Here is a 24,599-nt window from a genome sequence, read left to right on the forward strand (position 1 = left end):
GACCTAAAAATAATGCCAAGTATGTATAGGTAAGATGATATACTGATGGAGAACAGCACTAAAATACTCGATGGGGAAAAAAGGGTGTGTGTTGGGGGGATTAGATGAACTAAGAATAGCTGAATGCTAAAAATGTTGAAATTGAGGGATGGGTAACTGGAACTTCCTTACATTCTTTCTATTTACTATATGTTTGAAACTTTTCCATAATAAAAAATTAAAATAAATTAATGTTTCTCAGAGAAAGTGAGGCCTAGTTCACAACTGACTTAAGTGGACTTTTTGAACATAATTACACAGGTTTTTTTTTTTTTTGTATTTTGAAACGCCTTTATTCACTTTGCAAACACTGTTAGTTCCAAATTTAAGCTGAATTAAGATACTTACAAATCCAGATTGTCTAACAAACTCTGGCAAACTGAATTCAAGTATCCAGTTTCAACTGCATTGTGAGACACATCAAACACAAAGAGGTACACTGGAGGCTGAGGTGGTCGCAACTGAAGAAAAAAAGGATCTCATTAAATACATTTAACAAGGTTAAATTTAAACTTATCATTTGTCATGTCCACATACAGCAAAAATAATAAAATAAGCTTATTTACAGATTAAGTGTAGACTATCATAAACAATAATGGATTAAGAAAATAATATAGAAAGAAGAGAAGTTTAAAATACAGGCAAAACTCTATTATATTGTTTTCAGATGCATACTAAAATAAAATGAAAATGTGAATGTATAGTTTGTTGTACAGAAAAGAAAAAGAAAAAAGGTGTGATTGCCATAAGTCAGAGGAGTATTTTTTCTAGAACAGGACGGGGAGGAAATGTGATAAGAAGGGCTTCTGAGAGTATTGGCAATGTTCAATTTCTTTTTGTTTGTTTTTTTAAAGATTGGCCCCTGAGCTAACAACTGTTGCCAATCTTCTTTTCTTTTTTGCTTTTTCTCCCCAAATCCCCCCAGCACACAGTCATATATTTTAATTTTTTTTTTCTGCTTTATTTCCCCAACCCTCCCACCCCATACACAGTTGTATATCTTAGTTGCAGGTCCCTCTAGTTGTGGGATATGGGATGCCACCTCAACGTGGCCTGATGAGCGGTGCCATGTCCGCGCCCAGGATCCGAACCCTGGGCCGCCGCAGCGGAGCGCGCGAACTTAACCACTCGGCCACGGAGCCGGTCCCCACAGTTATGTATTTTAGTTGTGGGTCTTTGTTGTTGTGGCATGTGGGATGCCGCCTCAACATGGCCTGAGAAGCGGTGCCATGTCCACGGCCAGGATCCGAACCAGTGAAACCCTGGGCCCCTTAAGTGGAGCATGGGAACTTAACCACTCGGCCACCGGGCCGGTCCCAGTGTTCAATTTTTTGACCTGGGAGGTGTTAACACAGGTGTTTTTTGTTGTTGTTGTTTAAAGATTTTGTTTTTCCTTTCTCTCCCCAAAGCTCCCTGGTACAGAGTTGTGTATTTTCAGTTGTGGGTCCTTCTAGTTGTGGCATGTGGGACGCCACCTCAGCATGGTTTGATGAGCGGTGCCATGTCCGTGCTCAGGATTCAAACCAGCAAAACCCTGGGCCACCAAAGCGGAGTGCGTGAACTTAACCACTCAGCCACGGGGCCAGCCCATAACACAGGTGTTTATAGTTATTTGGTAACTTATATGTTTATGTTTTATAGATTTTTCCATATGTGCACTATATTTCACGATTTAGAGAAATGACAGTTCTGAAAGTGACAAATCAAGTTAGCCTGTGCTGAAACAATGCATTTCAGCCAAGTTCCATAAAAAATGTATAACTATTGTTCCAAATTCAAAGATTTATTGTCAATTCACTCAAAAGCATCAAATAATCACACTGAGAATTGGGCAGGCAGTAGTGTACTAAGTTGTATACTTTTGTGCATGTATCACTTGTCGAATTCGTAGAATCTGTTGCCCAAGAGCTAAGTTGGGAAGGAGCAAAACCTCTTGCTGCTATAGGCAAGTTTCCAAATTCAAAGGAAGCTATTTTTGCAAAACCTGGGACATAAAAGAAACCCAGGAAGGCCAATTCAAAAGAGCAAATGCTTCTGATTTTTTGGTTTTAATTCAACAAAGGGACAGCTACACTGCAAAAAGCTATCATCCTAAGTATCACAAAACTATTTTCTATACTGAAACATCTCCGTGGTAAAGACACTGAGCCCTCATAATTTCTATACTAAAATGGTCCCAATTGCCCAGATAGAAAGAGACTATGCCACAAAAATATACTGAAATAAAACATGAAAAGTTGGTGTTAAGTTGTATCTCCATACTCCCTTTGCTTAGGGGGAATTATGGCATGGTGAAAGAGGAACCAGATCAAAAGGTCTGGATTTCTATGCGAGTTCTACCACTTACTAAAAGATATCTGGCAAGTTTCTTAACTAAGTTAGTTTTCACATCTGTAAAATAGGATTAACAGCATTTCCCTAGCTTAATTCAAAAAGCTGTTTATGATGACCAAAAATATTTAAGTGCTTTGTAAAATGCTAATTAAATATTAGGCATAATTATTATTTTTAAAATACAAGACCTAAGATACTCGCACAGTGTATAAAAGTACTTGAAAGAAGATGTTCATCACAGCATTATTTGTAACAGAAAAAAACTGGAAGCAACTTAAAAGTAAATATGATTCCAATATCATATTGCAAATTTCTGGGTAGATACACAAGAAACATAAGTGGAACTTTACATACACTTTTACTTTTCAAACTTACCCTCATATACTAATTCACTACTTTTATACTGAACAAGTATAATTTTTATGAATTTAAAAACATAAAATTTTGCTAAAGGATGCTATATTGTTTTATTTAAAACCCAATATTATGAAATAAATATGGTATCTAAAAAATGAAAGCTTACCATGTATTCTGAAGGAGCCATAAACTCAATAGTAGCATTCTGAACTTCAGGTCTTCTGTGAGGTTCTCCATAGACTCTGGTCAAAGGGTTGTACATGAATTCTTCAGGAACTATATAAGTTAACAACATATCATTACAAAACTGAAAGGATTAAGATTAATATAACTTGCAGTTGGCTGTTTTCTTGATTTAGGGATTTACAAATAATTCAATACAGACTAAATATTAGGGGATAAATACACTTTGCTTTTTAGTTACATTTGAGTTCCCCCTATACTGAATGGCACTAAGTATGTCTTGCTATTACTACTATAATCATTGTGATTTTTCTTTTCCTATCTTACAATATCTTCTTTTTCTTAATTCTTACTAAAGCTATTTTCCTAAAATAGCTGGAAAGGATGATAAAAACTCATTAAATGCCAGGGGTCAGCCTGGTAGCACAGCGGTAAAGTTCCCACGTTTCACTTCTGTGGCTGGGGGTTCACCGGTTTGGATCCCAGCTACAGACATGGCACCACTTGGCACACCATGCTGTAGCAGGCATCCCACATATAAAGTAGAGGAAGATGGGCATGGATATTAGCTCAGGGCCAGTCTTCCTCAGCAAAAAAGAGGAGGATTGGCAGCAGATGTTAGCTCAGGGCTAATCTTCCTCAAAAAAAAAAAAATTAAATGCCAATTATTTTCTTAAATTTAAGACTAAATGTACAGACTCTGACTGCCCCTACAAAGCTATGGTAAAAATACGTCAAAGGTTAAAGCCTAAAGTTTTGTGAGTTTCATTAATTAATGAGGCTGATATAGAATATCAGTTGCCTACCACTTACAATACACTAGTGCTCAAAAAGTATTTTCTAAATCAATTATCACTGCATCTGTCTTCCCAGTAACTACATAGAAATTCAAATTCCTTGTATGCTAAAGGGTAAGCCATAGTTCATGAAATAGTCTGGGCTGCACATGAAAGTTAACTTCAGCCTTTATTACAATTTCATTTCATATAATGAAGCACATATACATACGATTTTAAAGTTGTGCAACACACTATACATACATTTTCTGAATTATTAGAGTGAAAAAAAAGCTCTTACCCTATCCTCACTTTCCTCTACTCTTACCACACAAATACACACAATAAAAATGATTGTTAAAAATCTCTTAAATTTCTCTATTTCCCAATGGTTAATGAAATTTCCTTCCAGAGACCTAATTTTCAATGTGCATATCAGCATAGCTTTTTCTTCTCTAATCCTAACAGAACGTTTTTGGTTAGACGATATTCCTCAAATAAAAATTGTGAAAGAGTTACTGAAAGAGATCTCCTCCTCCTCACTTACGGAGAAAATCACATTCAACTAACCTTCTAGCACTGCCCACCTCCCTTCATACAGCAGTGAATGAAGCTAATGGTAGCTATTCTGTGGACTTATTTCTTTCACCCTAGAGAAAAGGCATGGGACAATTTCTAAATAAAAATATTTCTTAAATTACAGGCTTAAATAATACCATAAATATGCCGTTTATCATATACTCAATATAATAAATGTAAAAAAGTGGTTATCAAAGTAATATTACCACATTTTTTGCTTAAAAAGTACATAATTATTTATATATAAGTATAAATGGATAGAAAAAAGTTAACAGAAATCACCTCCGAGTGGAAGGATTACAGGTAAAGAAGACAGATTTTTTTTTGAACTTCACATTTGTATTATCTGATTTCCCTATGATGCAAGTACAAAATTTTGAAACATTTTGAGAAAAACATACCATCATTGACTCGGTAACATAAGTTACACTTCCATCTCCTTTGATCAAGAAAGCTGACGAAAGGGTTGATATATGTCCTGCATGAACGGCATCTCACAATTGTACTGGAGGTAACCACAGGCAATTGCTAGAAAGACAGAACTATTTTAAAGGCAGTGATCATCATTTCTAAAGGTCAAGCATTAATCCATAACTTCCAAATAATTGTTGGGATAATTTTGGAGGAAAAGATAGAGTAAAAAGAGGTGTCCAAACTGCCTCACAAAAAATTATTTAGCTGAACATCTATGGACAGCTAATCTTTGACAAAGGTGCCAAGAACATACAATGAAGAAAAGATAGTCTCCTCAAGAAATGGTGTTGGGAAATCTGGACAACCACTTGTGAAAGAATGAGAGTAGACCATTATCTCACGTCATACACAAAAGTAAACTCAAAATGGATCAAAGACTTGAAGATAAGTCCTGAAACCATAAAACTTCTGGAAGAAAATACAGGTAGTACACTCTGTGACATCAAACTATTAAAAGGATCTTTTTGGGGGCCGGCCCGGTGGCACAACGGTTAAGTGAGCATGTTCCACTTCTCAGCGGCCCGGGGGTCACCGGTTCGGATTCCAGGGTCAGCAAAAAGAGGATTGGCAGTAGTTAGCTCAGGGCTAAACTTCCTGAAAAGAAAAGGATTTTTTCGAATATCATGTCTTCTCACACAAGGGAAACAAAAGAAAAAATAAACAAGTGGGACTTCATCAGACTAAAGATCTTCTGCAAGGCAAAAGAAACTAGGATCAAAACAAAAAGAAAACTCAGCAATTGGGAGAAAATATCTGCAAATCATATATCCGAGAAGGGGTTAATCTCCATAATATATAAGGAACTCACACAACTGAACAACAAAAAAACAAATAGCAAGATCAAAAAATGGGCAGAGGATATGAACAGATATTTCTCCAAAGAAGAAACACAGATGGCCAATAGGTACATGAAAAGATTTTCAATATCACTAATCATCAGGGAAATGCAAATCAAAACTACACTAAGATATCACCTTACACCCGTGAGAATGGCTATAATCACTAAGACAAAAAATAACCAATGTTGGAGAGGGCGTGGAGAAAAGAGAACCCTCATACACTGCTGATGGGAATGCAAACTGGTGCAGCCACTCTGGAAAACAGTATGGAGATTTCTCAAAAAACTAAAAATAGAATTACCACATGACCCAGCTATCCCACTACTAGGTATGTATCCAAAGAACTTAAAATCAACAATTCAAAGTGACTTATGCACCCCTACGTTCAGTGCAGCATTATTCACAATAGCCAAGATGTGGAAGCAACCCAAGTGCCCATCGACCAATGACTGGATAAAGAAGATGTGGTATATATATATACTGGATAAAGAAGATGTGGTATATATATACACACACACACACACATACACACAATATCTATATACAATATATACAAAATCATCCCATTTGCAACAATGTGGATGGATCTGGAGGGTATTATGCTAAGCGAAATAAGCCAGACTGAGAAAGACAAACACCATATGACTTCACTCATACGTGAAAGATAAACAAACACACGGACAACGAAAACAGTTCAATGGTTACCAGGGGAAGGGGGGAGGGGGGTGGGCACAGGGGGTGAAGGGGAACACTTAAGTGGTGACAGACAAGAAATAATGTATAACTGAAATTTCACAATGATGTAAACTATTATGAACTCAAATAAATAAATAAATACATAACGTAGTTGAAATGTATTGATTTTAAACCCTGTTGTTTTTCTACACGACCATTCTCATTAAATTTTGCTTTTTAAAAGTATTTATTTTCTCATTAAACATTTACATTGCAAACCAACACAGTAAATTTACAATGCATTTTTGACACAGATGGTAAAGGAAGGATCAACATTCTAAAATAAATGACCAATGAAATTATTAGAAAGTTTCTTCACGTTATGCTAAGAAGCTTACTAGGTTCTCAGAAGAGAATTGTCATCAAAGTAAGGTACGGTTAAATTATATTTAAATATTCAATTAAATTTTGTAGTTAGGTTCCTATTTAAAGTTGATCCTACATATTGAAAGTTCTAAAGTCTTAATATCAAAAATCAGTAAAGGCAATACAATCTTATCACCAAAAGGAGGTTTATTTTGGGAAAGTCGCTTCAATTATGCACTGATCCTCTCAACAGTATGTGGCCATATATGAAGGTCCAAGAGCCTTTGGACCTTAATTTTTTTTGGAAAATCTTGTTAAAGCAACAAATTTTACTCAAAGAATGGCAGAACTGGGAGACTGGGTAAAGTATTTTAATGGGTAAATAATCTACATTTTAAAATAGTATGGTTCATTTATTCATTTTGTTTCAGTACCTCTATTCTATTCAGTACCTCTTGGATTTCTCAACAATATGCTTATTTTACCTCGTTCTCAAAGGATTTGGTAATAAAATTTTTGGTTGAATTGCAAATAAAGGAATCTATCAAAGGTCAGATTCCTAAAGATAGCTCAAATAAATTCTTTATGTGATTCCTGCACTATTTTAGAAAATTCCTCACTACTAAGATAATTTTCCACAAGTCATTTACTTCCACTAGTAAAACATACCACTAGGTCTTTAAAAGGATGAAGCAGCAGTCCCAAAGGAAGTTTGGCTTTATTCAGTAAGGCCTGAGTTTGAGGAATGCTAGTCAGCGTGCATCGAAATAACCTACAAAGTAAAAATCATGCATCAGTTATTGCTATGATTATTTGTGGACAAAAAAAAGATTTTAAGGGTAAACATTTTAAGATTGGATCAGATTACAAATGAAATATCTCAATAAGCCCTCTCAAATTTTATCCCATTTAAATATTTAAGTCCTATTCAAAAAGAGAAGGTAGACAGATACATAACTAAAACAAAGTCTATTCTCAGTCTAGACTATCAAATGACTTATTTTTCTTTATATAAATGTAGATTACAATAGAATTGCAAAGTGATGACCCAAATTTGCTAATGCAAAGTTAAGTTTATTACTGAAGAGTTCAGTTTTGCTGAAGGTTCTAAAAAGACTATTTAAAAATAATAAAATTCAACTTACCAGAAAGTCTTTACCACATATATTTAAATTTATGGTCAATTTTAAGGGAGAAAATAGTATTATAATTATGTTTGTTTAAAACAATTCAAAACAGGAGCAAATAAAGGATTATACAGAATCAAATCCCCATACTTTGGACTTTGAAGAAATAATGTAGCCACCATAATGATAATGAATATCACAGTCGATTAGAGCTGATAAGAGCAGCAATCAGCTCAGGGGTTACAACCCTATTTCTTGACTTAGAACATTCAAATATCAGTTAAGTAAGCAACTAACAGAGTTCTGTTTTCTGCATGCAGAACTATTTTCATAAATTAATATATTTGTACAGCTTGTTGATAACACATGAAGCTCCAAAAAAAAAATCTAGAAAACTTTCAGAAGAAGCAAAATGTCATATTTAATACGAAATGCTGTTTGAAGCCTTACTCTGGGTTACAGTTGAGTTTCTGGATATCTTCATGCAAATTTGGAACTGGAGGCTGCAAAGGTGTTGATGGAAGCATGTTTCTTTCTTGAAGAAGATTGACAACTCTTAGCCCCTCTGGATGTAGACTTAATCCACTCATGCTTGCAGTTAAATGACTAGCACCGAAGGGAGCCTAAAGATACATAATTTCAAAGTAAATAGCCTTTATAAGGTCCTTAGTTGAAAACAGATATATAAGAACTTGGTTACTTAATTTCTCTCTAAATAAGAAAACTGTAATTTAGATATCCTGGTCAATTTTTTGGTTCTAGAGATAGGTAATACAATGAAGGCCTTATGAAATATTCCATTATTATTCTAATTTGTTAAAAATGTTCATTTACCTCCCTAAAACCTTTTCATGTGTATACAGTTTAAACCAAAAAGTGGAAAATAGGTTAAAAAAAACCAAGAAGTTTACCTGAGTAAAGGCCTGTGGCCCACTTGGGTAATTCAAGGAGGAGGGCGGCATTCCAGCTGTACTAGGTGGCGCCGTGTTCTGATAACCAGGTGGTAAGGAGGGATACGAATATCCAACACTTCGGCTCATTGTGGGGTTCTTATTAGTAAGCTGTGGTGTTGCTAGAAACAAGGTAACTTTTAAGTTCTATTTTATACTCCAGAAAACTTTAAATCAAACATAGATCCATTAAATCATAGGAGTTGCAACTCCAAAATCTTTTGGATAATTTAACACTTTCATTAATCAATTTTGTAAAATAAGACAAACACTAGTAACAGAGTAACAGCAACGATTAAAATCTAGTTAATGTAGATCATAGCTGTAAACACCAAAACACACAAAAATGTTTGGTATAGTTAATTTACTTCCTTATCATGTGCTAAACTTTGCATTCAGACTAAAATTCTAATTCAAAACAATTTTAATGAAAATATACTGAATGTCCAACTGGTTAAACAAATTTAAATAGATATGAACTGATAAAAAATACTCTACAGTCATAATAATGATAAAGCCCATGATCCTAATTCTGAAGCAAAAAATGATTAAAAAATCTAAAGGCATGAAGATAAAAAATGCTAACAGCATGTACTGTTGCATGACATCATTATGAAGTTTTCTTCTTGTTTCTTACAATGAACACATGTTTAAAAAACAAAAACAAAAAAACTTTTATAGCATCTCACCCAAGAAGCCACCGCCTTCAATTTCATCATAACTATTGTGAACCACCATAGATCCATTATTGGTATTTGATGTAATACCTAAGAAGGAAGTTTATTAACAATATTTAAATTAGAACAATTATTACAATTTCTGCAAGGTTTGAGCTAATGTCTAAAATTTAAGATAACTTTCCAAATGACAAACCACAGTCTAGGAAAAATGTCAAACGTTGAAATAAAAATTTCAAACGGTGCAAGTTTTTACATATAAAAAAGTTTCAAATAATTTTATAAACTTCTAAAAAGGATGGTCCCTTTTAGTGTTTATAAAATTACATACTAGAGCCAGCCCTGTGGCTAAGTGGTTAAGTTTTGCACACTCTGGTTTGGCAGCCTGGGGTTTGCTGGTTCGGATCCTGGCCACAGACCTAGAAGCACTCATCAAGCCATGCTGAGGCGGCATCCCACATAGAAGAACTAGAAAAACATACAACTATGTACGGAGGGGGCTTTGGGGAGAAAAAAAAAAGGAAGATTGGCAACAGATGTTAGCGCAGGGCTGATCTTCCTAAAAGATAAATTAATTAAATAAAATTATATACTATCTGAAAGATTTCACACTGAAAAAAATCACCAAAATAAAAACTATTTAAAGATAAAATAAAATTATGAGAATAAAAAATCTTTTAGTGCCAGCCCAGTGGTGCAGCACTTTAAGTTCTCGCACTCTGCTTTAGCAGCCTGGGGTTCGCCAGTTTGTCTCCCGGGCACAGACCTATGCACCGCTTATAAAGCCATGCTGTGGCAGGCATCCCACATATAAAATAAAGATGGGCACAGATGTTAGCATAGGGCCAAAAAAAAAAAAGCAGGATTAGCAACAGATGTTAGCTCAGGGCTAATCTTCCTCAAAAAAAAAAAAGTATAAAAATAAAAAATAAAATCCTTTTTTCCAAAATATGGGACAAAGTGGAATCTAGAATTAATCTGAAGGCAATATAAGTTAGAAAGATTGCCTTAGTCTAGAGAACTACCACTAAAATAAAATAAAAATCTTAACTTGTTCTTCTCCCTATTTAAAGAGTTAAAGATAAATACCAGGGACATATGCTTACAAGAAACACAAATTTATTTCTAGGTACCTCTGCTATTTATGATAGCAGATTTATGATGACAGAAGAAACTAAAATCAGCGAATAGTATCAACCTCTACCACCTAAGTACAAAGGTGCTAACTTTAACATTCATTTTAACACCAAACAGATAAGGCTAATGGTTTCAATCAAGTCAGTAACTTCCTTCCAATTCTCAAGACCACCATGACTTTAGCCATGAGTTGATACAGAAAACTTTAGTAAAACTGTTTGTAGAAACAAACAAACATTGGGCATATTTTTAGTTTGGTTAAAAATTTAAATATTTAGGGGCTGGCCCTGTAGCCAAGTGGTTGAGTTCCTGCGCTCTGCTTCAGCCGCCTGGGGTTTCACTGGTTCGCACCCTGGGCGGAGACACTGCACTGCTCATCAGGCCATGCTGAGGTGGCATCCTACATAGCACAACAAGAGCCACTCACAACTAGAATATACAACTATCTAGTGGGGGGCTTTGGGGAGAAGAAGGAAAAAAAAAAAAAGGATTGGCAACAGCTGTTAGCTCAGGTAGCAATCTTAAAAAAAAAAATTTAAATATTTATCAAGGCTTGATTTTCAAAGTTATAATGTGGCAACCACTGCGATATTGCTTTACCATTTTGTTACTCACTGTTAACCACCACTCTTTTCAAACTATTAACAGGTCGTTTTTTCCCTACTTAGAATACTAAAAGAAGGAAATGCTGGAAGAAAATATAAAAATGATAATATTAATTATCTTCAGTAGTAGGATACAAGCAGTGGTTTTCCCCTCCTCTTCTGTTTCCTATTTCCACATCTTGCTGCAATGGTTATATTACTGCTAAAATCAAATTTCTTCCTTTACAAAATATTTTGTTTAAATTAACAAGCTTATATTTTATTATTTTTTTAATTTTATTTTTCCTTCTTCTCCCCACAGCCCCCTAGTACACAGTTGTATATTTTAGTTGTAGGTCCTTCTAGTTGTGGCATGTGGGACACCACCTCAGCATGGCTTGATGAGCAATGCTAGGTCCTCGGCCAGGATCCAAACAGCAGAAACCCTGGGCCACCAAAGCGGAGCACGTGAACTTAACCACTTGGCCGGCTCCAAATAAGCCTGTATTTTAAAGTTACATCTGAAGACAATGCTTTAAAACATTTTATTATTTATATAAAACTTCAAATTGCTTGTATATTTAACTTTTCATTAGGCTCATAAACATTTGTTTAATATTTACAATAATAGTGGCAATCAAAATTCTGCTTCCATGGAAAAGAGCCAATGTAGTTCTAACACCATGTCCAGAAAAGCAGGAATTCCCCTCTCACCTCCCTCTCCCAAAAGGCACCTAACTTTAGAGGCATGATTTTTAAAACCTGCACAGCAATAAAAAAAAAGTTAACAGCAGTGGTTCCCAAATGATAGCCCATAGCCCAGCACAGGGCAGTAGAATTCTGAGGAACTTTTTTTTTTTTAAGTTTTATTTTTCCTTTTTCTCCTCAAAGCTCCCCGGTACATAGTTGTGTATTTTTAGTTGTGGGTCCTTCTAGCTGTGGCATGTGAGATGCCACCTCAGCATGGCTTGATGAGCAGTGCCATTTCCCCGCCCAGGATCTGAACTGGTGAAACCCTGGGCCGCCGCAGCAGAGAACGCAAACCCAACCACTGGGCCACGGGGCCGGCCCCTGAGGAACTTTTTTAAAGTCTAAATTCCTGAAGGCCATCCCTAACCAAAACGTTTTCTGGAAAAATATGATTTGGATGCACCTAATCCAGATAATATTCATCCTTCCGCCCTACGTCAAAACTTTAGATCTTGACTTGGTTTTTGCCGTGCTTACCTTCTTGGTTGATAGGTGAATTAAATGAGGGCTGGGGCATGGCTCTATGTGATGATTTCTGAGGAGTGAGGGCCCTCACTGTAGGTGGTCCTCCAGTTGGAGGGGGCCCAAGAGGAGCTCCTGGTTGAAATGTGGTAGGCAGAGGTGGATTCACTAAGGGGGGCATAGGACCTACGGAAACATTGGTTTTTCACATGTCACTTAAGAACTTAAACGCCAAAACAGCCTTTTACCAAATTTACATTTTAATTATAATCACCCAACAAATTACCAGAAATACGTTAAGTTCCCAGATTTATGACTTTTTAATTTATATGCATACTTTATACATTTCCAAGTCTCTCCTATCATGCTTATCTGTCAATTATTAAAAAAATATAAATATAAACTCAGCATCAAATCACTTATAGGATAGATACAATGCCTTGTTTATTAATTTTTTATTAACTGGTTACAGAGTTTCAACAGGCCATGTCAAATATTCCTGTAGAAATTAACATGAATAAAATGTTACTAATGGCCTATTAACATAGTCCATTCAATTAACATCAATTAGGTTTAGAGTTAGCTTTATAAAACCATATTGTGGTTATTCTAAATTCTCCAAGTTTTATTTCATTTCACTTCATTTTTATCGGGGGGTATAACCCGTTAAAAATGAGATTATAAATTTTTACACTGTTCAATGTTTACCTAATAATAATCAAAAGTAGCCTACGTTCAATAATGGTTTAAACACTATATTAAGAACACTCCCTTGGCTTAAAAATCAGGAAACAATCCAAAGTTTCTGTATATACCTTATAAAATACTGTCATCCAAGAGGTTTAAAAGTACCCATCAAACTAAACTAAGAATGACATGGTATTTGTCCTTGTATCTACCAGTATCTCAATTTCACCAATTTTCTATTAGGACAAGTTCTGACTGGTGTAAAAAAATTATAAGTCATTCTTGGGGAAATTCTTCTATGTGATGTCAACAGTTTCAAAATCCACAACCACGTGTTCATTCAAGTCAACAATATTGCTTCCACCTTCTCATATGCCACAGAGGAAGAACAAAGTCCACAATGTAGATAAAATACTACAGTTAAGTATGTGATTTAATTTTTCATTCCAAGATGTTTTTTATCCTCTGAATTTGTAAGTGAAAGAGGTAATAAATTTTACTTACACTATAGTCTACAGTTAACTCTGTATTTTGTAAAACTAAAGGAATAAAGGTACCTAGATAAGAAAATTTTCAATATGTTTCTTCAATATTGTTCAATTCTCCAGGGTCAAATTGAAAAATGATATTACCAAACCTTACAGCTCTCTACAAGACTAATAATCAGTGCACTGTTGACAAAAGTGAAGACAAAGATTACTGCCACGTAACTCCCTTATCAAAGAAGCATCACACATATCTATGGCAATAGAGACAAGTCAAAGGAACAAAAAGGGCAAGGTACATTACCAACTCAGCATGAACAAGAACACATGACACATCTGGCCACAGAGATGCAGCAACCTAATGTTTAACTGAATGCAAGGGAACTTATAGAGATTTTTCACAGCTGTAAGAAAAATATTTTTGAATCCAAAATATGCTACATTTCATAAAATAGACATTATTTTTTCAAGGTGAATAATTCTTATTTATAACACTAATAGCTAGAGTTTCAGAATCTGCCTTCTGAGATTCCTAAAGCTAACGTAAGGATGCTAAAAGGTGCCCTACTAGAAAAAAAGTCAGAGAATTTTAATATTCTGACTAGAAACAGTGTAAGTTAGATACAGTTTTGATCAGACAATCGGGCACCTACTATCAAAAATAGGTTGGAAAAAAACAGGTAAAAAATGAGGACTTTTTTTAGAGGTCTCATAAGAAAAAAGTAGGATAGTCATATATCTAAGTTCATTTTATTAGTTTATATAATCTTTCTTTCCCCTTCTTTTATATGGGAATCTTCATAGGTTTTGGCACTTACTTAAGTCTCTTTCACAACTGTACTACAGTCAAGGTGCTCGACCTAGAGCTTCTGTTATAGCCAAAATACTTCAGATTATTGATTATGTGCTTTTTAATGAAAAGCTATACCTACTCTTAAATAGTTTTTAAATAGTACAAAGTTTCCCAAACTATTTTCTTGCAACTTTGGGCAAATTATCCAAGCCTAACATTTCTTATCTGTAAAAGAGACTGTTGTAAAGATTAAATAAAATAACACATATAAAAGTTTAGTAAAGTGCTGGAATAAATATTCAATAAATGTTACCTATAATTATTAATAATGAAGTGAATATTTATTAATTTCAAGTGACTGATACTCACTCATGGTTGTCAAATGAATAAAAACAAAAGTAAGCAGGATTTTGGTTGTAACAACTGTGGTTCAGAGGATTTCGACAAAGAAACTAAGTTTCTAGGGGCTGGCCCGGCACTACAGCAGATGGGCTGTGCGTCCACTTTGGTGGCCTGGGGCTCGCTGGTTTGGATCCCAGGTGCAAACCTATGCACCACTTATTAGGCCACGCTGTGGGGGCATCCCACATATAAAATAGAGGAATATGGGCACAGATGTTAGCACAGGGCTAATCTTCCTCAAAAAAAACAAAGAAAGAAACTAAGTTTCTAGAAGGAGCCACAATCTTTATAAGGCCAAGATGCAAAGTGCACTCACCAAAGCCAATGGTTAGTCAAGGGGCTAAGAAAAATACAGTTTCAGTAGTTAACAAACTACAAGCCTGACGAAGTATATGTAGTATATAGACACAGAAATACATATGAATATAAAAACCTAACTACTGATATTACTATTTCACTTGGAAGCTTTCACTAGTTCATTTCCTTGAGGATATCTGCTGAGCAGAATCAACCTGCACATCCCAATACAGAATTTTAAATACTTTTCAACGTAACACTATTAATATTGATAAGTGTGTAAGACACTAACCTTAATAAGTAAAAAAGGAATAGTGAAATGGTTAAGTTAACCTACTTTTGAACCAGGTATGACCAAACACTGAGGTTAAAAAATAAAATAATGAAAGTCAAAGCATATATACCTTTCTTTCCAAACTGATGTACAGATGCAACAAAAACCCTATCAAAATCCCAATTTTGCAAAAACTGACAAGCTGATCCTAAAATTCTTATAGAAATGCAAGGGACTCAGAACAGCAAAAACAATCTTGAAAAAGAAAAACGAAGTTGGAGGAGTCACACTTGCCAAATTCAAAGCTTACTACAAAGCTACAGTAACCAAGATATTTGGTACTGGTAAAAAGATAGACATACAGATCAATGGAATAGAATTCAGAGTCCAGAAATAAACGCTTACATTTATGATCAATTGATTTTCAACAACAGAGTCAAGATTATTCAATGGGAGAAACAACAGTCTTTCCACCAAATAGTCCTGGGACAACTGCATATCCACATAGACAAAAACGAAGTTGAAATCTTACTTAACACCATATACAAAAATTAACTCAAAATTGATAAAAGACCTAAATGCAGGAGCTAAAACTATAAAACCCTGAGATGAAAAGAAAGATATAAATCTCTGTCCACTGCTTTCTGACCACAGTTATACTCAATAACACTCCTCACTCCAACAGTATTGTCTGTTTTGACCTGCCCCTCCAGGATCCTACAATCTAGGGCCTAAAACTGTCTAAGCCACAACAAAAAGACAGCCCAAGCCTCAGATCAAGACCAAAGAAAGGGGCCAGCCCAGTGGCACAGCGGTTAAATTCGCACATTCTGCTTCGGAGGCCCAGGGTTCACTGGTTCACATCCCGGGTGCAGACATGGCACCACTTGGCAAAAGCCATGCTGTGGTAGGTGTCCCACATATAAAGTAGAGGAAGATGGGCATGGATGTTAGCTCAGGGCCAGTCTTCCTCAGCAAAAAGAGGAGGACTGGCAGCAGTTAGCTCAGAACTAATCTTCCTAAAAAGAAGAAAAAAAAAAAAAAAAGACCAAAGAAAGAACACAGGGATTGAGCTTCCCCAGAATACAAAATGGAACCCAGTTAATAAAATAATGGCCAGTCCTTAAGGAAGTGGTTCTGCAAGCATACCTGAATCCCTGAAATATTATGGGTGACCAAAGAAACAAAGAGGATACCTTGAAAGGAAAGAAGCAAAGCAGGAACAACCCATGATTTTAGGTTAATTCAAAGATTAGAGAAGTAATTTATTTAAAAATAAACAATGATTTTAAAAATCAATAGTCTTCCATATGGTTTTAAGACTTGAAATATTAACTCAAACATCTAAACAATCAAAAGTTCCCCATTTCTACTTTTTTTTAATTGAGGTCATAACAGTTTATCACATTGTGAAATTTCAGTTGTACATTATTATTTGTCAGTCACCATATACATGTGACCCTTTACCCCTTCTGCGCACCCCCCAAACCCCTTCCCCTCTGGTAACCACTAATCTGTTCTCTTTGTCCCCCATTTCTACATTTTAAGCACTCCTATAAGAACTCTACCTGATTTTATGAAGTTGTTTTGAAGTGAAGGATCTCCAGAAGAAACATATTGATGACTTGTCGAATTTGTATTCCCAGACAGAGTTGGTTGGGATGACGCACGAGGACAACGGTTTGTTTGTGAGCCTGTGGATGGATAGTTATATTGCCAATTCAAAGGTGGTGGTATGTTGGCTCCACGAAGAAAGCTACCAGAAGGCATGGGTGTAGCAGCTGGGTTCTGAGAAGTAGGTAGTGGCATTCGGGGAACAGGACCGCTATGAAGTGAACCTGTCACTGGATTAGAAGCCACAGGAGGTCTATTAATAGTCCGCCCAGGTCCCTGATAATTACTTAATGGAGAAACAGTCTGAGAATCACCATAGTTAGGCTGTTCAGAAACTGGATTCAAAGTCTTTGCTGGTATTGGATGAGGGTAGGATCCTGAAAGTTGAGAATTATATCCTTGGCTCACTGACACTTGCGAAGACATCAGTGCATTTTGGACAGGACCTTCCAAAAAGAGGAGAAAAAATTAGTCTTGCAAATAAGGTAATACTTCAAAAAATACAGTAAGACATATAATACTCTTAACAACTCAACAATAAAAAAGACAAATAACCCAATTAAAAAATGAGGAAAGGATTTAAACAGACATTCAAATATATTTCCAAAGAGATATACAAATGGCCAGTAAGCATATGCAAAAATGCCTAACATTATTAGTCATTAGAGAAATGCAAATCAAAACCACAATGAGCTACCATTCACACCAACTAGGATGGCTAAAATAAAAATGATGGAAAATAACAAGTGTTGACAAGTGTTGACAAGTGGAGAAACTGAAACCCTCATACATAGCTAGTGGAAATGTAAAATGGTGGAACTACATTAGAAAACAGTCTGGCCGTTCCTAAACTGATTGTAGTGATGTTGCAAAATTCTGTGAATACACCAAAATCGATTGAATTGTACACTTTAAAGCTGTTATAAAAAAATTAGTCCCGGGGCCAGCCCCATGGCCAAGTGGTTAAGTTCACACACTCCACTTCAGCAGCCCAGGGTTTCGCCAGTTCGGATCCTGGGTGCAGACATGGCACCACTCATCAAGCCATGCTGAGGCAGCATCCCACATGCTGCTACTAGAAGGACCCACAACTAAAAATATGCAACTATGTACCAGGGGGCTTTGGGGAGAAAAAGGAAAAATAAAATATTAAAAAAATAATAATAATTCCTAGAATCACCACTTCTCAGGAATATACTGTCATTTCTGTACATAAAATTACACAATAAAAGGAAATAAGATGAACATTTTTAAAAAGATGACACTCATACAAACTTTAATTTCTGTGGGCTTTTTACATTTAAAAGACATAAAAAGAAAATATTTATCTTCCAGTCACACCTCCTCAATCCACACAACCAATGCATAAATGTCATCAGCCTAATTTGAATCCTTTCATGAATTACACAATGCTTATAGGAACATACATAAGCATATGTATATAGAGAGAGTGAGATAAGCTAGAGGGGTTACAAAAGCATATATACATACATAGTATGTAGTTGAAACAGGGGAGTTAGTTTATACACATTGCTCTGGAAAACAAAACAGCCATTCTTCCAGGACAAAATAAATAGATCCAAACGTATCAGCGGCAGCATTGTTTACAATAATGAAAAACTGGAAGGAAATGAAATATCCATCAACAGGAGACAATAAATAAATTGTAGATTAGTCACACAATGGACTAAAGTCAATAAAATGAACAAACTACATGTATACCTACCAACAGAGATAAATTACAAAAAGAATATTAAGGGGCCAGCGTGGTGGTGCAGCGGTTAAGTGTGCACATTCCGCTTTGGCGGCCTGGGGTTTGCTGGTTCAGATCCCGGGTGTGGACATGGCACCGCGTGGCAAGCCATGCTGTGGTAGGCGTCCCACACATAAAGTAGAGGAAGATGGGCACGGATGTTAGCTCAGGGCCAGTCTTCCTCAAAAAAAATAAGAGTGGTGAGAGTGGGCACCCTTATATTCTTTCTGTTCCCAGAGGGATGGCTCTCAGTTTTTCCCCACTGCTTGTGATGTTGGCTATGGGTATGTCATACATGGCCTTTGTTATGTTGAGGTACTTTCCTTCTATACCCACTTTATTCAGAGTTTTTATCATAAAGGGATGTTGGATCTTGATAAATACTTTACATCTATTCATATGATCATGTGGGGTTGTTTTGGTTTTTTTTGATTCTTCTCCCCAAAGCCCCCAGTACATAGTTGTATATTCAGCTGTGAGTGCCTCTGGCTATGGCACACGAGCACGGCCTGATGAGCGGTGCCATGTCCGCACCCAGGATCCAAACCACTGAAACCCTGGGCCACCAAAGCGGAGCACACAAACTTAACCACTTGGCCATGGGGCCAGCCCCAATCATGTGGTTTTTATTACTCGTTTTGTTAATGTTGTGTATCACACTGATTGATTTGTGGATGTTGAACCATCCTTGCATCCCTGGTATAAATCCTGCCTGATCAGGGTGTACGATCCTTTTAATGTATTGCTGTATTCACTTTGCCAATATTTTGTTGAGGATCTTTGCCTCTACATTCATCAGTGACACTGTCCTGTGATTTTCCTTCTTTGTGTTGTCCTTTTCCAGCTTTGGGATCAGGATGATGTTGGAAATGTATTAGGAAGTGTTCCATCTTCTTGAATTTTTTGAACAGTTTGAGAAGGGCAGATATTAAATCTTTGAATGTTTGGTAGAATTCTCAAGAGAAGCCATCTGGCCCTGAACTTTTATTTTGGGGGAGGTTTTTAATTACTGTTTCAATCTCCTTACTTGTGATTGGTCTATTCAGATTCTCTATTTCTTCTTGTTTTAGCTTTCAGAAGTTGTATGAGTCTAAGAATTTATCCATTTCTTCCAGGTTGTCCAATTTGCTGGCATATAGTTTTTCATAGTATTCTCTGATGATCCTTTTCTTTCTGTGGTATCCAGTCTAATTTTTCCTCTTTCATTTCTAATTTTATTTATTTGAGCCTTCTCTCTTTTTTTCTTAGTGAGTCTAGCTAAGGGTTTGTCCATTTTGTTGATGTTCTCAAAGAAGCAGCTCTTAGTTTCATTGACCCTTTCTACTGTTTTTTTTTTTTGCTTCGATTTCATTTATTTCTGCTCTAATTTTTATTTTTTCCCTCCTTCTGCTAACTTTGGGCTTGGTTTGTTTTTCTTTTTCTAGTTCTAGTGGGTGTAGTTTAAGATTGCTTAGCTGAGATTTTTCATCTTTGTTAAGGTGGGCCTGTATTGCTATGAATTTCCCTCATAGGACTGCTTTTGCTGCATCCTATGAGTTAGTATGGTGTATTTTCATTTTCATTTGTCTCCAGATTTTTTTATTTTTCCTTTAATTTCTTCAATGATCCATTCGTTGTTCAGTAGCATGTTGTTTAGTCTCCACGTTTGTCACTTTCCCAGCTTTTTTCTTGTAGTTGGTTTCTGGTTTCATAGTATTGTGGTCGGAAAAGATGCTTGATATGATTTCAATCTCCTTAAATTTATTGAACTTTGCCTTGTTTCCCAACATATGGTCTATCTTTGAGAATATTCCACGTGCACTTGAGAAGAATGTGTATCCTGCTGTTTTTGGATGGAATGTTCTATATATAGCTATTAAGTCCATCTGGTCTAGTTTTTCATTTAAATTCCACTATTTCCTTGTTGACTTTCTGCCTGGATGATCTATCCACTGATGTAAGAGGGGTGTTAGGGTCCCCTACTATTATTGGGTTGCTGTTAATATCTCCTCTTAGGTCTGTTAATATTACTTTATGTACTTTGGTGCTTCTGTGTTAGGTGTATATATATTTATAAGTGCTATGTCCTCTTGGTGGAATGTTCCTTTTATCATTATATACTGCCCCTCTTTGTCTCTCATTACCTGTTTTATCTTAAAGTCTACTTGTCTGATATAAGTATGGCAACATCTGTTTTCTTTTGTTTGCCATTAGCTTGGAGTATCATCTTCCATCCATTCGCTCTGAGCCTGTGTTTGTCTTTAAAGCTGAGATGTGCTTCCTGGAACCAGCATACTGTTGAGTCTTATTTTTTAATCTACCCAGCCACTCTGTGTCTCTTGATTGGAGAATTCAATCCATTTAGATTAAGAGTGATTACTGATATATGAAGGCTTAATGCTGCCATTTTATCACTTGTTTTCCTGTTGTTCTGTATTTCCCTTGTTTCTTGTCCATGTATTTCAGACTGCGAATTCAGGTTTGTGGTTCTCTATGATGGTTTTCTCTTTATTTATCATTTCTGTCTCTGTTCTGATTTTCTGTTTAGTGGTTACTGTGACATGAGCATTAAAGATCTCATAGATGAGATAGTCCATTTTCTGATAGCCTCTTATTTCTTAGTCTAAGCAGGTTCCATCCCTTTCCCCTTCCCCATCTGTTACTGTTGTCACAACTTATTCTGTTTTGCGTTGTGAGTTTGTAGTTAAAGTGATGATAGTTATCTTTTATGTTTTCCTTCCCTTTATCTTTAACATAATTGTTTGCTAACCTCTTCTGATACAGAGGTGCAATTTTCTATTTTTCTGTGCCTATTTATCTCCTTGCTCAAGGCTTTGTAAATCCTTTTTTTAACAGGTGTGAGGGCCTTCTTGATCATTTATTTGGGCAGGAGGGACCTGGTGGAGATGAACTCCCTCAGCTTTTGTTTATCAGGGAAAGTTTTTATTTCTCCATCATATCTGAAGGATATTTTCCCTGGATAGAGTATTCCTGGCTGAAAGTTTTTGTCTTTCAGAATTTTGAATAAATCATTCCACTCTCTCCTAGCCTGGAAGGTTTCTGCTGAGAAATCTGCAAGAAGCCTGATAGGGGTTCCTTTGTAGGTTATTTTCTTCTGCCTTGCTACTCTTTAATATTTTTTTCTTTCTCATTGACTTTGCCAGTTTTACTAATATATGCCTTGGCGGTCTTTTTACATTGATGTAATTAGGAGTTATATTTGTTTCTTTTACTTGTAATTCCAGCTCCTTCTCCAGGTTTGGGAAGTTCTCAGATATTATTTCCTTGAACAAGCTCTCTGCTCCTTTCTCCCTTTCTTCTCCCTCTTGAATACCTACAATCCTTATATTGCATTTTCTAATTGAATCAGATATTTCTTGGAGAATTTTTTCTTTTTAGTCTTAGTTCTCTCTCCTCCTCCATCTCAAGCATTTCTATATTTCTGTCCTCTAAATTGTTAATCCTGTCCTCCATAATATGAGCTCTGTTATGTAAGGATTCCAGGTTTTTCTTTATCTCACTCATCGTGTTTTTCATCTTCAACATTCCTGATTGGTTTTTCTTTATAGTTTCAATGTGTTTTGTGAAGAATTCCCTCTGTTCATTAATTTTATTCCCGATTTCATTGAACTGTCTTTCTGAGTTTTCTGTAACTTGTTGAGTTTTTTTATGATAGCCATTTTGAATTCTCTGTCATTTAAATTGTAAATTTCTGTGCCTTCAGGATTGATTTCTAGGTACTTGCCATGTTCCTTCTGGTCTGCAGTATTAATATACCGCTTCATCCTATTTGATGGGGTGGATTCGTACCTTCGCATACTGGTAGTATCTGGTCACAGATTCCACCTGCCACAACTGGCACAGAGGGCAGGAGCTGTGTATTCTGAACCCACTGCAATCCCTGGCAGCTGTGCCTGTCCTTTGGAAGCCATGCTGACAGAGCCTAGCTGTGTTTGCCTGCTGGCCACTGCTACTTTACTCACATATGTGCTGGCACTCTGGTGGGGGTCACTTTCTCTGGATGAGTTGGTGCGCCAGGCAGGGGGAAGGGTGCTTTCTTTGGCATGCATGATCCCAGGGCCACTCCCACTCTGTCCTTGCTGTCTGACCTCCTGGGCTGCTTGGCTTGTGAAAATGTCCCTGCAATTGCTTAGCCTCCTCAGTATGGAGCTTTCCCATGGGCTGGGAAGTAACTTAGAATTCCTTAGAAAGGAATTCCTGCAGAAGGCTGCCTGCCCCTGCCTCCTCTCAGAGCCACGCACGGTCCTGTGCCTTAAGACACTGACTCCCAGAGGGTCCAGCACCTCCACCTTCAGATGTATGGATACGTGGGTCTCTCAGACATCTATTGTGTTGTGTGAATGTTGCCTATTGGTTTATGAGTGTCCTTTTCATTGCATCTTAAGGGGGAGAGTCTAAGGGAAGAGTTCACTTTGCCATGATGCTGACATCACTCTTCTCATATTTCATGTTTTTTTCATAAAGTCATCTTATACCTTATTTAACTTAAATCTAGCTAATTCATTGCTAGGTATTTTGTAGTTCATAAATCCTATGAATAGAATATTTAATTTCATTTCTAACTAGTTAAAAGAAAAGGCTATCAATTATTCAAAGTGCCATAAATGCCCAATTATAAGGTGAAGTTTTCCTAAAAAATCATTTCTCATAAAAGAAAAAGTCATCTTATATATGATTCTCCTCAAAGGTTTTCACTGTATAAGAATGCTTTGTCATAGTGGATTAATATGATCTTTCAAACAGTGGGTAGCAATCCATTAATGGGCCATAAAATCAATGAGTTACAAAGTATCTTTTTTGTAATGAAACAGAAGATAGTAGTTAAGAATGGAAAATATCACAGCATATTACATGCAATAAGGACAAATATTGTGTGGTTTCATTTATAAATATATACGTATGTGAATTTATATACTGGGTCACTATTTTTTTATTTTATTTTATTTTTTTGAGGAAGATTAGCCCTGAGCTAACTACTGCCAGTCCTCCTCTTTTTGCTGAGGAAGCCTGGCCCTGAGCTAACAGTTGTGCCCATCTTCCTCTACTTTATATGTGGGATGCCTACCACAGCATGACGTGCTAAGCGGTGCCATGTCCGCACCTGGGATCCGAACCAGCAAGCCCCAGGCCACCGAGAAGCGGAACATGCAAACTTAACCACTGCACCACTGGGCTGGCCCCTGGGTCGCTATTTAAAATGCATTTCTTGGGGCTGGCCCTGTGGCTGAGTAAAGTTTGCATGCTCTGCTTTCATGGCCCAGGGTTCACCAGTTCAGATCCTGGGTGTGGACCTACACATCATTCATCAGGCCATGCTGTGGTGGCATCCCACATAGAAGAACTAGAGTGACTTACAAGTAGGATAAACAACTATATACTGGGGCTTTGGGGAGGAAAAAAAAAGAGAAAGATTGGAAACAGATGTTAGCTCAGGGCCAATATTCCCCACCCCACCCCCCCAAAAAAAATGTATTTCTTATTCTAGATTACAGTTGAGTCTGAAAGCCACCGGATCAACTGACACCTTTGCATCCTGCTTTATCTTTCTATGATTTAGTCCCTGCACAAGCTATTACCTTTTAAAACATGATCATATACACTTCCGTGCACAAAACTTCCAAAGTCCTCATCTTAGCTTACAAGACCCTCTATGTCCTGGCTTCCTTTCTGGCCTCATTTACTACTCTCTTTTTAAAAAATATTGGACACACTCTTTTTTTAACAAAGCAGTTCCAGGATAATAATATGTTCTTTTTAATCTGGAAATAAGTATCCTGTATTCCTCTGATTCTGTTTGGTTTTTGCCTGTTCTCTAGGAAAATTCTAGTATAAAGCTCAATTTTTCTGTAAGACTAACAGAGTACATCAACTCAGATAAGAAAGCAGCCAATATCTTAAACCATAGATTCATTAAATCTATCCTTGTTATATTAATCAAGCATGGTTCTTCTCTCATTAGGCCCTTCCAGGTCTAATTCAATTTTA

General features: G+C 36.4%; 1 protein-coding gene across 2 annotated transcripts in view; it reads right to left on the minus strand.

Moving 5' to 3' along the window:
- Positions 1–24,599, minus strand: part of SEC24A (SEC24 homolog A, COPII coat complex component) — a 67,018-nt gene that overhangs the window by 30,217 nt on the left and 12,202 nt on the right. The window contains exons 2-10 of one of the 2 annotated variants that reach the window (XM_008510166.2): positions 16,816–17,307; positions 12,325–12,495; positions 9,389–9,466; positions 8,661–8,821; positions 8,200–8,372; positions 7,292–7,394; positions 4,670–4,796; positions 2,897–3,006; positions 388–500 (exon numbers count right to left, since the gene is read on the minus strand). In XM_008510166.2, the coding sequence (XP_008508388.1) occupies positions 388–500; positions 2,897–3,006; positions 4,670–4,796; positions 7,292–7,394; positions 8,200–8,372; positions 8,661–8,821; positions 9,389–9,466; positions 12,325–12,495; positions 16,816–17,307 (1,528 nt within the window). The remainder of the gene's footprint in view (positions 1–387; positions 501–2,896; positions 3,007–4,669; positions 4,797–7,291; positions 7,395–8,199; positions 8,373–8,660; positions 8,822–9,388; positions 9,467–12,324; positions 12,496–16,815; positions 17,308–24,599) is intronic. The other variant, XM_070570966.1, reaches the window with a different exon arrangement.

Source organism: Equus przewalskii, chromosome 13 (assembly GCF_037783145.1).
Source record: "Equus przewalskii isolate Varuska chromosome 13, EquPr2, whole genome shotgun sequence".
In the NCBI taxonomy this organism is placed as follows: domain Eukaryota; kingdom Metazoa; phylum Chordata; class Mammalia; order Perissodactyla; family Equidae; genus Equus; species Equus przewalskii.